Genomic DNA, 17,274 nt, shown 5'->3' on the forward strand with positions numbered 1-17,274 from the left:
CATGGGGACGGCCATGGGAGAGGGTCTAGGGGACCATCCATGGTGACAGGAGCCATCTCCAGTGACACGGGCCATGCCTGGTGACACAGGCCATGCCTGGTGATGCCATACCCGGTGACCCCGGCTGTCCCCGTGCCCGTGTAGGACCTGGCCATGGGGATGGCCATGGGAGAGGGTCTAGGGGACCATCCGTGGTGATAGGAGCCATCTCCAGTGACGCAGGCCATGCTTGGTGACACCATACCCGGTGACACTGGCTGTCCCCATCCCCGCACAGGACCTGGCCATGGGAGAGAGTCTAGGGGACCATCGCTGGTGACACGGGCCATCTCCAATGACACTGGCCATGCCCGGTGACCCAAGCCACCCCTGTCCCCATCCCCATGCAGGACCTGGCCATGGGGACGGCAATGGGAGAGGGTCTAGGGGACCATCCGTGGTGACAGGAGCCATCTCCAGTGACACGGGCCATGCCTGGTGATGCCATACCCGGTGACCCCGGCTGTCCCCGTGCAGGACCTGGCCATGGGGACGGCCATGGGAGAGGGTCTAGGGGACCATCCGTGGTGACACAAGTCATCTCGAGTGACACAGGCCATGCCTGGTGACAGAGGCCATGCCTGGTGACCCAAGCCACCCCTGTCCCCATCCCCATGCAGGACCTGGCCATGGGGACGGCCATGGGAGAGGGTCTAGGGGACCATCTGTGGTGACACAAGTCATCTCCAGTGACACAGGCCATGCCTGGTGACACTGGCCATGCCTGGTGACCCAAGCCACCCCTGTCCCCATCCCCATGGAAGACCTGGCCATGGAGACGGCCATGGGAGAGGGTCTAGGGGACCATCCATGGTGACGGGAGCCATCTCCAGTGACACAGGCCATGCTTGGTGACACTGGCCATGCCTGGTGACCCAAGCCACCCCTGTCCCCATCCCCATGGAAGACCTGGCCATGGGGACAGCAATGGGAGAGGGTCTAGGGGACCATCCGTGGTGACGGGAGCCATCTCGAGTGACACAGGCCATGCCTGGTGACCCAAGCCACCCCTGTCCCCATCCCCATGGAAGACCTGGCCATGGGGACAGCAATGGGAGAGGGTCTAGGGGACCATCCATGGTGACAGGAGCCATCTCCAGTGACACAGGCCATGCCTGGTGACCCAAGCCACCCCTGTCCCCATCCCCATGCAGGACCTGGCCATGGGGACGGCCATGGGAGAGGGTCTAGGGGACCATCCGTGGTGACAGGAGCCACCTCGAGTGACACAGGCCATGCCTGGTGACCCGGGCCATTCCCGGTGACCCCGGCCGTGCCCGGTGACCCCGGCTGTCCCCGTGCCCGCGCAGGACCTGGCCATGGGGACGGACGCGGAGGGCGAGAAGGTGAAGGACCCCATGAAGGTGATGGTGCCCGTGCTGCTGGACCCGGCCGTGGAGCCCTACGACAAGCTGCGCGTCATCCTGCTCTACGTCCTCCTCAAGAACGGTGACAGCGGGGGACGAGGGGGGACACGGGGACCCCACGCCGGGGGACACGGGCCACGGGGGACCCCCCCCAAGCCGAGGGGGGGGCAGGTTGGGGGTCTCCAGCCCCGGTGGGGCGTCACCGCGGGGGGTGCTGCCACTGGGGGCCTGGCGGGGGGCACCCTTGGGTGCGGGGGGGTGACGGCGGGTGACGGCGGGTGACGGCGGGTGCCGCGGGTGCAGGGGTGAGCGAGGAGAACCTGGCCAAGCTGGTGCAGCACGCCAACGTCCCCCCCGCGCAGCAGCGGGTGCTGCCCAACCTCCAGCTCCTGGGCGCCTCCCTCACCGCCGGGGTAAGGTGACCCCCCCCACACACCCACGAGCACCCATGGGACCCCCCCCCCACCCGCCTGGGTGCCCGCCGGACCTCCCTGGGCACCCTGCACCCGTGGGGAACCCCTGGGACCACCATGGCCACCTCACGGGGACCCTGCACCCGTGGGGACCCCCTGGGACCCCCACGGTCACCTCCCGGGGACCCTGCACCTGTGGGGACCCCCTGGGACCCCCACGGTCACCTCCCGGGGACCCTGCACCCATGGGGACCCTCGTGGCCACCTCCCGGGGACCCCTGGGCACCCTGCACCCATGGGACCCCACGGTCACCTCCCTGGGCACCCTGCACCCATGGGGACCCCCTGGGACCACCATGGCCACCTCCCGGGGACCCTGCACCCATGGGGACCCTCGTGGCCACCTCCCGGGGACCCCTGGGCACCCTGCACCCATGGGACCCCATGGTCACCTCCCTGGGCACCCTGCACCCATGGGGACCCCCTGGGACCACCATGGCCACCTCCCGGGGACCCTGCACCCATGGGGACCCTCTTGGACCACCACGGTCACCTCCCGGGGACCCTGCACCCATGGGGACCCTCGTGGCCACCTCCCAGGGACCCCTGGGCACCCTGCACCCATGGGGACCCTCTTGGACCCCCGCGGTCACCTCCCGGTGACCCTGCACCCGTGGGGACCCTCTTGGACCCCTGCGGTCACCTCCCGGGGACCCTGCACCCATGGGGACCCTCTTGGACCACCACGGTCACCTCCCGGGGACCCTGCACCCATGGGGACCCTCGTGGCCACCTCCCAGGGACCCCTGGGCACCCTGCACCCGTGGGGACCCTCTTGGACCCCCGCGGTCACCTCCCGGTGACCCTGCACCCGTGGGGACCCTCTTGGACCCCTGCGGTCACCTCCCGGGGACCCTGCACCCATGGGGACCCTCTTGGACCACCACGGTCACCTCCCGGGGACCCTGCACCCATGGGGACCCTCGTGGCCACCTCCCAGGGACCCCTGGGCACCCTGCACCTGTGGGGACCCTCTTGGACCCCTGCGGTCACCTCCCGGGGACCCTGCACCCATGGGACCCCCATGGCCACCTCCTGGGGACCCTGCACCCATGGGACCACCACAGTCACCTCCTGGGGACCCTGCACCCATGGGGACCCCACAGTCACCTCCTGGGCACCCTGCACCCATGGGGACCCCCTTGGACCACCATGGCCACCTCCATGGCCACCTCCCGGGGACCCTGCACCCATGGGGAACCCCTGGGACCCCCACGGTCACCTCCTGGGCACCCTGCACCCATGGGGACCCCACGGTCACCTCCTGGGGACCCTGCACCCGTGGGGACCCTCGTGGCCACCTCCCAGGGACCCCTGGGCACCCTGCACCCATGGGACCCCACGGTCACCTCCCTGGGCACCCTGCACCCGTGGGGAACTCCTGGGACCCCCATGGTCACCTCACGGGGACCCTGCACCCATGGGGACCCTCTTGGACCCCTGCGGTCACCTCCTGGGGACCCTGCACCCCTGGGACCCCCATGGCCACCTCCTGGGGACCCTGGGGACCCTGCACCCATGGGGACCCTCTTGGACCCCCACGGCCACCTCCTGGGGACCCTGCACCCCTGGGACCCCCATGGTCACTTCACGGGGACCCTGCACCCATGGGGACCCTCTTGGACCCCTGCGGTCACCTCCTGGGGACCCTGCACCCCTGGGACCCCCATGGCCACCTCCTGGGGACCCTGGGGACCCTGCACCCATGGGGACCCTCTTGGACCCCCACGGCCACCTCCTGGGGACCCTGCACCCCTGGGACCCCCATGGTCACTTCACGGGGACCCTGCACCCATGGGGACCCTCTTGGACCCCCACGGCCACCTCCTGGGGACCCTGCACCCCTGGGACCCCCATGGTCACTTCACGGGGACCCTGCACCCATGGGGACCCTCTTGGACCCCCACGGCCACCTCCTGGGGACCCTGCACCCCTGGGACCCCCATGGCCACCTCTTGGGCACCCTGCACCCATGGGACCCCACGGTCACCTCCCGGGGACCCTGCACCCGTGGGGACCCTCGTGGCCACCTCCCAGGGACCCCTGGGCACCCTGCACCCATGGGACCCCACGGTCACCTCCCTGGGCACCCTGCACCCGTGGGGAACCCCTGGGACCACCATGGTCACCTCCCTGGCCACCTCCCGGGGACCCTGCATCCATGGGGACCCCCTGGGACCCCCACGGTCACCTCACGGGGACCCTGCACCCATGGGGACCCTCTTGGACCACCACGGTCACCTCCTGGGGACCCTGCACCCATGGGGACCCTCGTGGCCACCTCCCAGGGACCCCTGGGGACCCTGCACCCGTGGGGACCCCATGGCCACCTCCTGGGGACCCCATGGCACCCTGCACCCATGGGACCCCCATGGTCACCTCCTGGGCACCCTGCACCCATGGGGACCCCACGGTCACCTCCTGGGGACCCTGCACCCATGGGGACCCTCTTGGACCACCATGGCCACCTCCCGGGGACCCTGCACCCATGGGGACCCCCATGGCCACCTCCTGGGGACCCCTGGCGACCCTGCACCCATGGGACCCCACGGTCACCTCCCGGGCACCCTGCACCCATGGGGACCCCCTGGAACCCCCACGGCCACCTCCGGGTCACCCTGCACCCGTGGGGACCTCCCGGGCACCCCGAGGGCACCCCGGTGCCGGCGGCAGCACCCATGGGTGCCCCGCGCAGGGGGGGCGGCTGCGCCCCGAGGTGCGGGAGCGTCCCCAGGCCACCTACCAGCTGTCACGCTGGAGCCCCGCCATCAAGGACGTCCTGGAGGTGCGGGGACACGGGGGGACATGGGGACACGGGGACACGGGGATGGGGACACAGGGGACACGGGGGACATGGGGACATGGGGGATGGGGACACAGGGGACACGGGGGGCATGGGGACATGGGGGACATGGGGACACAGGGACATGGGGGATGGGGACACAGGGGACACGGGGGGCATGGGGACATGGGGGACACGGGGACACAGGGACATGGGGACACGGGGACATGGGGACACAGGGACACGGGGATGGGGACACGGGGACACGGGGGACATGGGGACATGGGGGATGGGGACACAGGGGACACGGGGGGCATGGGGACATGGGGGACATGGGGACACAGGGACATGGGTGCTGGGGACCCTCCGGATGGACACCAGCCCCAGGGGAGGGGACACGGGTGACAGGGACCCTGGGGAGGGGACATGGGTGCTGGGGACCCCGGGGAGGGGACACGGGTGACAGGGACCCCAGGAGGGGGATGAGACCCCCGGGGGGGAGGGGACACGGAGGTGACAGGGACCCCGGGGAGGGGACATGGGGTGATGGAGACCCTGGGGAGGGGACAGAGGTGACAAAGACCCGGGGGGGGAACACAGGGACCCCGGGGGGGGATGGGGACCCCGGGGAGGTGACGGGGACCCAGGGAGGGGACATGGAGGTGACAGGGACCCCAGGGAGGGGACATGGGGGGATGGAGACCCCGGGGAGGGGACAGAGGTGACAAAGACCCGGGGGGGGGGACACAGGGACCCCGGGGGGGGATGGGACCCCCGGGGAGGTGACGAGGACCCAGGGAGGGGACACGGAGGTGACAGGGACCCCGGGGAGGGGACATGGGGCGATGGAGACCCTGGGGAGGGGACAGAGGTGACAAGGACTTGGGGGGGAACACAGGGACCCCGGGGGGGGATGGGACCCCCGGGGAGGTGACGGGGACCCCGGGGAGGGGACACGGAGGTGACGGGGACCCCAGGGAGGGGACATGGGGCGATGGAGACCCTGGGGAGGGGACAGAGGTGACAAGGACCTGGGGGGGAACACAGGGACCCCGGGGGGGGATGGGACCCCCGGGGAGGTGACGGGGACCCCGGGAGGGGACACGGAGGTGACAGGGACCCCCCCCGGGGGCGCAGGACGCGCTGGCGGAGCGGCTGGACCCCGAGCTGTGGCCCTGCGTGAGCCCCCCCAGTGCCCCCCCCAGCGCCCAGGCCGTCAGGTGGGGACACGGGGACACGGGGGGGACATGGGGGGACACAGGGGGACATGGGGACATGGGGGAGACACGGGGGGACACGGGGGGGACATGGGGAATGGGGGGACACTGGGGACACAGGGGAACAGGGGGGACGAGGGGGGACATGGGACACAGAGGGACACGGGGGGACATGGGACACAGAGGGACACGGGGACATGGGGGGACACGGGGGACATGGGACACGGGGGACATGGGAGACGGGGACATGGGGGGACACGGGGGACATGGGGACATGGGACACGGGGGGACATGGGGACACGGGGGCATGGGACACAGAGGGACACGGGGACATGGGAGGACACGGGGGGACATGGGGAATGGGGGGACATGGGACACAGAGGGACACGGGGACATCAGGGGGACACGGGGGTACACGGGGGACACGAGGGGGGACATGGGACACAGAGGGACACAGGGACACGGGGACACGGGGGACACGATGGGGACATGGGACACATAGGGACACGGGGGACATGGGGGGAAACGGGGGGACATGGGGAATGGGGGGACATGGGACACAGAGGGAGACGGGGACATCAGGGGGACACGGGGGGACACGGGGGACATGAGGGGGGACATGGGACACAGAGGGACACAGGGACACGGGGACACGGGGGACACGAGGGGGGACATGGGGACATGGGACACAGAGGGACACGGGGACACGGGGGGAAAACGGGGGGACACGGGGACATGGGGGGACATGGTACACAGAGGGACACGGGGACATGGGGGGACGGGGGGACATGGGACAGAGGGACACAGGGACATGGGGACATCAGGGGGACACGGGGGGACATGGGGACATGGGGGGGCACGGGGGGACATGGGGACATGGGACACAGAAGGACATGGGGACATGGGGACACGGGGGGACACGGGGGGACACGCAGACACGGGGAGACACAGGGGGACATGGGGACATGGGGGGACACGGGGACACAGGGGACACGGGGGGACATGGGGGGACATGGGACACAGAGGGACACGGGGACATGGGGGGACACGAGGGGGGACATGGGGACATGGGGACATCGGGGGGACACGGGGGGACATGGGGACATGGGGGCACGGGGGGACACAGGGGGACACGGGGGACACGGGGGGACATGGGGGGACATGGGACACAGAGGGACATGGGGACATGGGACACGAGGAGGGACATGGGGACATGGGGGCATGGGGGGACACGGGGGACATGGGGACATGGGACACAGAGGGACACGGGGACACGAGGGGACACGGGGACATGGGACATGGAGGGACACGGGGGGACACAGGGGACATGGGGGACATGGGGGGGACATGAGGGGACATGGACAGGGGATGGGGGACATGGGGATACTGGGGAGCACTGGGAGGACAACTGGGAGCACAGGGGGGAGCTGGGGACCCGGGGGGGGAACTGGGAGGGTAAAGGGGGCACTGGGGGGGAACTGGGGGATACTGGGAGCTACTGGGGGGGCAAAGGGGGCACTGGGGGGATACTGGGGGGCCACTGGGGGGGAACTGGGGGATACTAGGGGGGTGAAGGGGGCACTGGGGGGATACTGGGAGATACTGGGGGGGGAAAGTGGGCACTGGGGGGGTAATGGGGGGATCCTAGGTGTAACTGGGGGATACTGGGAGATACTGGGGGGGTGAAGGGGGGATCCTAGGACTAACTGGGGAGTAACTGGGGGATACTGGGGTAACTGGGTGATACTGGGAGCTACTGGGGGGGGTAAAGTGGGCACTGGGGGGGTAATGGGGGGATCCTAGGAGTAATGGGGGGGTTACTGGGGGATACTGGGAGATACTGGGGGGGGCACTGGGGGAGTAATGGGGGGATCCTAGGAGTAATGGGGGTAACTGGGAGATACTGGGGTAACGGGGTGATACTGGGAGATACTGGGGGGGGGCAAAGGGGGCACTGGAGGAGGTAACTGGGGGATACTGGGGTAACTGGGGGATACTGGGAGCTACTGGGGGGGCAAAGGGGGCACTGGGGGAGTAATGGGGGCATCCTAGGAGTAATGGGGGATAACTGGGAGATACTGGGGTAACTGGGGGATACTGGGAACTACTGGGGGGGGCAAAGGGGGCACTGGAGGGGGTAACTGGGGGATACTGGGGTAACTGGGGGATACTGGGAGATACTGGGCGGGTAAAGTGGGCACTGGGGGGTAATGGGGGGATCCTAGGAGTAATGGGGGGGTTACTGGGGGATACTGGGAGATACTGGGGGGGGTAAAGTGGGCACTGGGGGGGTAATGGGGGGATCCTAGGTGTAACTGGGGGATACTGGGAGATACTGGGGGGGTAAAGGGGGGATCCTAGGAGTAACTGGGGAGTAACTGGGAGATACTGGGGTAACTGGGTGATACTGGGAGCTACTGGGGGGGGCAAAGGGGGCACTGGGGGGGTAATGGGGGGATCCTAGGGGTAACTGGGGGATACTGGGAGATACTGGGGTAAGTGGGGATACTGGGAACTACTGGGGGGGGCAAAGGGGGCACTGGAGGAGGTAACTGGGGGATACTGGGGTAACTGGGGGATACTGGGAGCTACTGGGGGGGAAAAGGGGGCACTGGGGGGATAATGGGGGGATCCTAGGGGTAACTGGGGGATACTGGGAGCTACTGGGGGGGGTAAAGTGGGCACTGGGGGGGTAATGGGGGGATCCTAGGAGTAATGGGGGGGTTACTGGGGGATACTGGGAGATACTGGGGGGGGTAAAGTGGGCACTGGGGGGGTAATGGGGGGATCCTAGGTGTAACTGGGAGATACTGGGAGATACTGGGGGGGTAAAGCGGGCACTGGGGGGGTAATGGGGGGATCCTAGGTGTAACTGGGAGATACTGGGAGATACTGGGGGGGGGAAAGGGGGCACTGGGGGGGTAATGGGGGGATCCTAGGGGTAACTGGGGGATACTGGGAGATACCGGGATAACTGGGGGTGACTGGGTACCCCCCCCCCCGCAGCGCCCGCTTCGGGCAGTGGCACCGGGGCCGGGGCACCCCGGGGTGCTCGGGGGGGGGCCCGCGGGTGCTGCTCTTCCTGCTGGGGGGGGCGGCGCTGGCCGAGACCCGCTGCGCCTACGAGCTGGGGCCGGGTGCCCCCGTCCTGCTGGGTGAGCGCCCGGACGCCTGGGCCCCTCCGCCAACCCCCCCCCCACCCCGGCACCCACCCAGCGCCCACCCGGACGCCTGGGCCCCTCCGCCAACCCTCCCCCCCCCCCAGCACCCACCCAGCGCCCACCCGGACGCCTGGGCCCCTCCGCCAACCCCCCCCCCAGCACCCACCCGGACGCCTGGGCCCCTCCGCCAACCCCCCCCAGCACCCACCCAGCGCCCACCCGGACGCCTGGGCCCCTCTGCCAACCCCCCCCAAAATGGGCACCTGGCACCCGCCCGGACGCCTGGGCCCCTCCGCCAACCCCCTCCCCCACCCTGGTGCCTGCCCGGACGCCTGGGCCCCCGCTGCCCCCCCCCCTCCACCCGCACCCTGGGGTCCCTCCCAGCACCCACCCGTGTCCCCCCCCGGGTCACCTGTGTCCCCATAGTGTCACCTGTGTCCCTGGTGCCAGTGTGTCCCCACTGTGTCCCCCATGTCCCCCCCCGTGTCCCCGGTGCCACCATGTCCCCAGGTGTCACTGTGTCCCCATGTCCCTGGTGCCACCATGCCCCTATGTCCCCCAGTGTCCTCCTGTGTCCCCCCATGTCCCCAGTGTCCCCTTGTCCCCCCATGTCCCCAGATGTCACTGTGTCCCCTGTGTCCCTGATGCCACCATGTCCCTGTGTCCCCCCCATGTCCCCTGGTGTCAATGTGTCCCCCAGTGTCCTCCCGTGTCTGTATGCCCCCCCTGTGTCCCCCATGTCCCCTGTGTCCCCCCGTGTCCCCGGTGCCACCGTGTCCCCTCATGTCCCCGTGTGTCACTGTGTCCCCTGTGTCCCCCCATGTTCCTGGTGCCACCGTGTCCCCTGGTGTCACTGTCCCCTGTGTCTCCCCATGTCCCCCCACGTCCCCGGTGCCACCGTGTCCCCATGTCCCCGGTGCCACCATGTCCCCATGTCCCCTGGCATCACTGTCCCCCATGTCCCCTCATGTGCCCCTGTGTCCCCCCATGTCCCCCCGCATCCCCAGTGCCACCGTGTCCCCGTGTCCCCTGGTGTCACTGTCCCCTGTGTCCCCCCATGTCCCCCCGCGTCCCCGGTGCCACCATGTCCCTGTGTCCCCTGGTGTCACTGTCCCCTGTGTCCCCCCGTGTCCCCCCCGTGTCCCCGGTGGCACCGTGTCCCCTGGCATCACTGTCCCCTGTGTCCCCTCGTGTGCCCCTGTGTCCCCTGTGTCCCCCCATGTCCCCCCGCGTCCCCGGTGCCACCGTGTCCCCGTGTCCCCAGGCTCCAGCCACATCGTGACGCCGCGGAGCTTCCTGGAGGCGGTGGAGGGGCTGGACCAGCCGCTGCCCCCCGAGGACTGAGCCCCCCCCCGGCACCCAGGGGTGCTGGGACCCCCCCCCTGCACCCACCAACCCCCCCCACCCACCCAGGGGTGCTGGGACCCCCCCGAACACCTCAGCACCCCCCCCGGCACCCAGGGGTGCTGGGACCCCCCCCTGCACCCACCAACCCCCCCCACCCACCCAGGGGTGCTGGGACCCCCCCCTGCACCCACCAACCCCACCCACCCACCCAGGGGTGCTGGGACCCCCCCCTGCACCCACCAACCCCCCCCCACCCAGGGGTGCTGGGACTCCCCCCCTGCACCCACCAACCCCCCCCCCCCACCCAGGGGTGCTGGGACCCCCCCCTGCACCCACCAACCCCCACCCACCCACCCAGGGGTGCTGGGACCCCCCCGAACACCTCAGCACCCCCCCCCCGGCACCCAGGGGTGCTGGGACCCCCCCCTGCACTCACCAACCCCCCCCCCACCCACCCAGGGGCGCTGGGACCCCCCGTGCATCCACCAACCCCCCCCCGCACCCAGGGGTGCTGGGACCCCCCTTAGCACCCCCACAGCACCAACAACCCCCCCACCCACCCAGGGGTGCTGGGACCCCCCCTGAGCACCCACCAACCCCCCCCCCGCACCCAGGGGAGCTGGGACCCCCCCCCCTGCACCCACCGATGCCCCCCCTGCACCCAGGGGTGCTGGGACCCCCCCGAGCACCCACCAACCCCCCCACACCCACCCAGGGGTGCTGGGACCCCCCCCGAGCACCCCCAACACCCCCCCCCGCACCCAGGGGTGTTGGGACCCCCCCCAAGCACCTCAGCACCCCCCCAGCACCCACCCGGGGGTGCTTGGACCCCCCCCCAGCACCCTCTAACACTCCCAAGCACCCAGGGGCACCTGTGACCCCCCCCCAGCACCCCGGGGTGCCTGTGACCCCCCCCGCACCCCCCTGTGACCCCCCCGCACCCATGGGTGCCCCCAATAAACACTTCCAGCCCCCAACCCGCCTCGCTGCCAGCTGCGGGGCCCAGGCGTCCGGGCCCCCCCCCCCCCGCCGCCCCCGCAACAGCCGGCCGAGGGGCCCAGGCGTCCGGGGGGGGGGGAGGGGGGAATTAGGGCGCAATTAACGGCCATTTGGATAATTGCGCCCGGCTGCCAGCGGGGATTGGGGGCACCCGTGGGTGCTGCCCCCCCCCACCCGTGACCCCCTGTGACCCCGGCACCTGCCGCCCCCCCCGGCACCCTTGGGCCCCCCCGGCCCCCCCGAGCCCCCCCCAGCACCTATGGGTGCCCCTAACCCCCCTGGCACCCCCCCAGCACCCTCAGCACCTATGGGTCCCTGGAGCCCCCCCCAGCACCCATGGGTGCCCCTAACCCCCCTGGCATCCCCCCAGCGCCCTCCAGCACCCATGGGTCCCTGGGGCCCCCCCAGCATCCTTGGGCCCCCCCAGCACCTATGGGTGCCCCTAACCCCCCTGGCATCCCCCCCAGCACCCATGGGTCCCCCCTAGCACCCTGGGCCCCCCCAGCACCTATGGGTCCCTGGAGCCCCCCCCAGCACCCATGGGTGCCCCTAACCCCCCTGGCACTCCCCCGGTGCCCCCTGGCACCTGTGGGTCCCTGGAGCCCCCCCCAGCACCTTTGCCCCCCCCCCAGCACCCGTGGGTCCCCCTAACCCCCCTGGCACCCCCCCGGCACCCATGGGTCCCCCCCAGCACCCTGGCCCCCCCCAGCACCTATGGGTCCCTGGAGCCCCTCGGTGCCCCCCCCATCACCTGACAGCTCCCAGCACCCACGGGACCCCATAACCCCCCCCAGCACCCATGGGTCCTCGTAACCCTCCCGGCAGCCCTGAGACCCCCCCCCCCGGCACCCATGGGTCCCTGTAACCCCCCCCAGCACCTGTGGGTCCCCCCCTCCCCAGTGTGTGCACTTGCACCCATGCACACGTGCACACCCGGGTGCACCCATGCCCCCCCCAGCACCCATGCCCCCCCCGAGCACCCAGGCACCCCCCAAAGCACCCATGCATCCCCCCAGCACCCATGCACCCCCCCTGCACCCCCCAAAGCACCCATGCACCCCCCCGGTGCACCCCAAAGCCCCCCTGCACCCTCAGGGTGCCCCCCCGCGCTCCCCGGCCCCCCCCCGGGTGCTGCCCCCCCCCCGGCGGGGCACCATGATCCGGATAATCCCCCCGGGGCCCCGGGGGGGGGCGGCGGCTATAAAGGCGGCAGCGGGTGTGCGACGGGTGTGCGGCGTCACCCGGAGCCCCGCGACACCCGGAGCCCCGCGACACCCGGCACCTGCGTCACCCGGAGCCCTGAGACACCCGGCACCTGCGTCACCCGGAGCCCCACATCACCTGGCACCCCAAGACACCCGGAGCCTGGTGTCACCCGGAGCCCTAGGACACCCGGCACCCAAGACACCCGGAGCCCCACAACACCCGGAGCCCCGAGACACCCGGAGCCCCAAGACACCCAGCACCTGCGTCACCCGGAGCCCCTCATCACCCGGCACCTGCATCACCCAGAGCCCCGAGACACCCGGCACCCGAGACACCCGCAGCCCCGAGACACCCGGAGCACTGAGACACCCGACATCTGTGTCACCCGGAGCCCTGAGACACCCAGAGCCCCGAGACACCCAGCACCCTGAGACACCCGGCATCTGCATCACCCGGAGCCCCGAGACACCCGGAGCCCTGTGACACCCGGAGCCCCACGTCACCCAGCACCTGTGACACCTGGAGCCCTGAGACACCCGGAGCCCTGAGACACCCAGTATCCACAACACCCGGCACCTTGTGACACCCGGAGCCCCGAGACACCCAGCACCCGAGACACCCGGTGCCCTGTGACACCCAGCACCTGAGACACCCGAAGATACCTGGCACCCTGTGACACCTGGAGCCCCGAGACACCCGACACCTCTGTCACCCGGAGCCCTGAGACAGCCGGCACCCCAAGACACCTGGCACCCGTGACACCCGGAGCCCTGAGACACCCAGTATCCACAACACCCGGCACCTTGTGACACCCAGCACCCGCAACACCCGGCACCCAGAGACACCCGGCACCCGCAGCACCCAGCACCCGCAACAGCCGCCATGGCGACGCTCCCGGGCGGTGACGAGGCCAAGAAGGAGCCGGCGCCGGGCTCCGACCCGGCCAGCGAGGTGGGGGGGCACCCAGGGGTGCTGGGGGGGGCGGGGGGGGTCCCAGACGCCTGGGTCCTCTAGGGTGGGCACCCAAGGGTGGGGAGCCCGGACGCCTGGGCCCCCTGGGAGTTAGGGAGTCCCAGACACCTGGGTCCCTGGGGGTGGGACCTTGGGGTGGGGGTCCCGGACGCCTGGGTCCCTCGGGGTGGGCACCCAAGGGTGGGGAGCCCGGATGCCTGGGTCCCCTGGGATTTAGGGGTCACCAGACACCTGGGTCCCTCGGGGTGGGCACCCAAGGGTGGGGAGCCCGGACACCTGGGCCCCCTGGGATTTAGGGGTCCTGGACGCCTGGGTCCCCTCAGGGTGGCACCTTGGGGTGGGGGTCCCGGATGCCTGGGCCCCTGGGGATTAGGGGGTCCCAGACGCCTGGGCCCCTCAGGGTGGCACCTTGGGGTGGGAGTCTCGGATGCCTGGGTCCCTCGGGGTGGGCACCCAAGGGTGGGGAGCCCGGACACCTGGGTCCCCTGGGGGTGGGGGTTCCCGGACGCCTGGGTCCCTCAGGGTGGGTACCCAAGGGTGGGGAGCCCGGACACCTGGGTCCCCTGGGGGTGGGGGTTCCCGGACGCCTGGGTCCCTCAGGGTGGGCACCCAAGGGTGGGGAGCCTGGATGCCTGGGCCCCTTGGGAGTTCGGGGTCCTGGACGCCTGGGCCCCTGGGTGTGGGGGTCCCAGACGCCTGGGTCCCTCAGGGTGAGCACCCAAGGGTGGGGAGCCCGGACGCCTGGGCCCCCTGGGAGTTAGGGGGTCCCGGACACCTGGGTCCTCGGGGCTGGGTGGGGGTCCCCGGGCTGGGGCGGGGGTCCCGGGTCCCCGGGGCGGGTCGGGGGCGCCCAGGGTGACAGCGGCGGGCGGTGCGGCGCGGGCGCAGGCCGAGTCGCCGGAGCCGCCGGAGCAGGCCGGCTTCTTCGAGCTGCTGAGCTCGGTGCAGGGCAGCCGCATGGAGCAGCAGCGCTGCAGCCTCCCGCCGGCGCCCGGCGACGGTGAGCGCGACACGGCGACACGGCGACACGGCGACACCGGGGAGGGGGGGGGGGCAGCGCTGCTGCAGCGCGGCGCGGGCGCGTTTCCCGCGCGCGCGCGCCGAAGCGGGGCGGTGACGCGCGTTTCCCGCGCGCGCGCGCCGAAGGGGGGCGGTGACGCGCGTTTCCCGCGCGCGCGCGCGCCGAAGCGGGGCGGAGGGGGCGTGGCGACGCGGCGCGTGACGTCAGGGCGTTTCCCGCGCGCGCGCGCGCGCGTCGAGGCGGGGCGGCGGCGCGTTTGGCGCGGCGGGGAGGCGGAGGGGGCGCGGCGCGGCGTGGCGACGCGGCGCGTGACGTGGCGCGTGACGTCAGGGCGTTTCCCGCGCGCGCGCAGGCGGCGCGGGGGTGGAGGCGCTGCTGGAGCTGCTGGCGCACACGCAGGCGCGGCGCATGGACGATCAGCGGCTGCCCGTGGCGCAGATGCCCGGCTTCCCCCCGCCCAAGGTGCCGCCGGCGGGGGGGGTGGGGGGGAGCACCCATGGGTGGGGGGGCACCCATGGGGGGGGCACCTGGGGGGGCACCTATGGGTGGGGGAGCACCCATGGGGGGGGCACTCATGGGTTTGGGGGGACCCGGGGGGGCACCTATGGGTGGGGGGGCACCCATGGGGGGGCACCTATGGGTGGGGGGGCACCCCAAGGGGGGAGCCAGGGGTAGGGGGGCAGCTATGGGTGGGGGAGGACCTGGGGGGGCACCTATGGGTGTGGGGGGACCTGGGGGGCACCTATGGGTGGGGGGCACCCATGGGGGGGGCACCTGGGGGCACCTATGGGTGGGGGGGCACCCCAAGGGGGGAGCCAGGGGTAGGGGGGGCACCTATGGGTGGGGGGGCACCCATGGGGGGGGCACCCATGGGTTGGGGGGGACCCGGGGGGGCACCCATGGGGGGGGCACCTGGGGGTGGGGGGGACCCATGGAGGGGGGACCTGGGGGGGCACCTATGGGTGGAGGGTCTGGGGGGGGCACCCCGAGGGGGACCCAGGGTGGCGGGGGGACCCATGGGTGGGGGGGGCACCTATGGGGGGGGACCTGGGGGGGCACCCCGAGGGGGGACCCAGGGGTAGGGGGGGCACCTATGGGTGGGGGGGACCCGTGGAGGGGGGACCTGGGGGGGTACCCCGAGGGGGACCCATGGGTGAGGGGGGCACCTATGGGGGGGGACCTGGGGGGGCACCTATGGGTGGAGGGTCTGGGGGGGGCACCCCGAGGGGGACTCGGGGTGTGGGGGGACCCATGGGTGGGGAGTCATCCATGGGGGGGGACCTGGGGGGGGCACCCTGAGGGGGCACCCATGGGTGGGGGAGGCCCCAGGGTGTGGGGCCACCCGGTTTGGGGGTGGGACCCAGGTGGGGGGGTGCCTAGGGGGGCACCCTGTGGTGGGGGGGCACCCAGGGGTGACAGGGGACCGTGGTGGCCCCCCCGTGTCCCCCCCCCCCCGGCTGGGGGGGGTCACTGCCACCCCCGTGTCCCCACAGAAGTGAGCGCCCCGCAGCCAGGACCCCCCGAGCTGCCGTCCGCGCTGTCCCCAGCGCCAGTGTCCCCCGGCGTCCCCAGGGCCCCCCCCCGGGGTCCCCAGGGCCCCCCCGGCGCCTGTCACCCCCCAATAAACGTCCCGGCACCAGCCCCCCCGTCTGTGGCGCTTGGGGACACCGGGGGGGCACTGGGGGACACCCAGGTCGGGGGGTGGCACTTGGGGACACCCAGGTTGGGTGGCGCTTGGGGACACAAGGCATCTGGGTGGCACCAGGGGACCTCAAGGTCAAGGGGTGGCACTTGGGGACACAGGACACCTGGGTGGCACCAGGGGACAAGGGACACCCAGGTTGGTGGGTGGCACTTGGGGACACAGGACACCTGGGTGGCACCAGGGGACAAGGGACACCCAGGTTGGTGGGTGGCACTTGGGGACACAGGACACCTGAGTGGCACCAGGCAACAATCACATCAGTGGGTGACACTAAGGGATAGGGGACACCCAGGCCGGCGGGTGGCACCAGGGGACATCGAGGTTGGTGGGTGGCACTTGGCATCTGGGTGGCACCAAGGGACAAGAGACACCCGGGCTGGTGGGTGGCACTTGAGCACACCTAGGTGACACTAGGGGAGAGGGGACACCCAGGTTGGTAGGTGGCACTTGGGGATACCAGGCACCTGGGTGGCACCAGGGGACACCCAGGTCGGGGGGTGGCACTTGAGGACACCTGGGTGGCACCAGGGACAGGGGACACCCAGGTTGGGGGGTGGCACTTGGGGACACAGGACAGTTGGGTGGCACCAGGGGACACCCAGATCAGCAGGTGCCACTTAGAGACACCTGGGTGGCACTAGGGACAGGGGACATCTACATTAGCAGGTGGCACTAGAGACCAGGGGACACCCAGGTCAGAGGGTGGCATTTGGGGACACCTGGGTGGCACTAGGGGACAAGGGACATCTACATTAGCAGATGACACTAGAGACCAGGGGACACCCAGGTCAGAGGGTGGCATTTGGGGACACCTGGGTGGCACTAGGGGAAAGAGGACACCCAGGCCAGTGGGTGGCACTTGGGGACACCCGGGTGGCACCAGGGGACAGAGAACACCCAGGTCAGCGGGTGGCACCAGGGGCCAGAGCACACCTGGGTCAGTGGGTGACACTTGGGGACACAAACCACCTGGGTGGCACCAGGG

General features: G+C 71.3%; 2 protein-coding genes across 3 annotated transcripts in view; both read left to right on the forward strand.

Moving 5' to 3' along the window:
* The window catches only part of STXBP2 (syntaxin binding protein 2), a 29,544-nt gene extending 18,558 nt beyond the window's left edge, over positions 1–10,986 (forward strand). Inside the window, exons 14-19 of one of the 2 annotated variants that reach the window (XM_064499219.1) lie at positions 1,350–1,488; positions 1,710–1,819; positions 4,575–4,664; positions 5,799–5,881; positions 8,885–9,033; positions 10,304–10,475. In XM_064499219.1, the coding sequence (XP_064355289.1) occupies positions 1,350–1,488; positions 1,710–1,819; positions 4,575–4,664; positions 5,799–5,881; positions 8,885–9,033; positions 10,304–10,383 (651 nt within the window). In that variant the 3' untranslated portion in view covers positions 10,384–10,475. Of the gene's footprint in view, positions 1–1,349; positions 1,489–1,709; positions 1,820–4,574; positions 4,665–5,798; positions 5,882–8,884; positions 9,034–10,303 lie in introns of both variants that reach the window. The other variant, XM_064499218.1, reaches the window with a different exon arrangement.
* Positions 10,987–12,490: 1,504 nt separating this feature from the next.
* Positions 12,491–16,225, forward strand: PCP2 (Purkinje cell protein 2). The gene is made up of 4 exons (XM_064499220.1): positions 12,491–13,542; positions 14,452–14,563; positions 14,937–15,046; positions 16,078–16,225. Exons 1-4 carry the CDS (start codon positions 13,474–13,476, stop codon positions 16,081–16,083), a joined length of 297 nt encoding a protein of 98 aa, XP_064355290.1. The 5' UTR covers positions 12,491–13,473; the 3' UTR covers positions 16,084–16,225.
* Positions 16,226–17,274: the final 1,049 nt, after the last annotated feature.

Source organism: Dromaius novaehollandiae, chromosome 33 (genome assembly GCF_036370855.1).
Source record: "Dromaius novaehollandiae isolate bDroNov1 chromosome 33, bDroNov1.hap1, whole genome shotgun sequence".
Taxonomy (NCBI): domain Eukaryota; kingdom Metazoa; phylum Chordata; class Aves; order Casuariiformes; family Dromaiidae; genus Dromaius; species Dromaius novaehollandiae.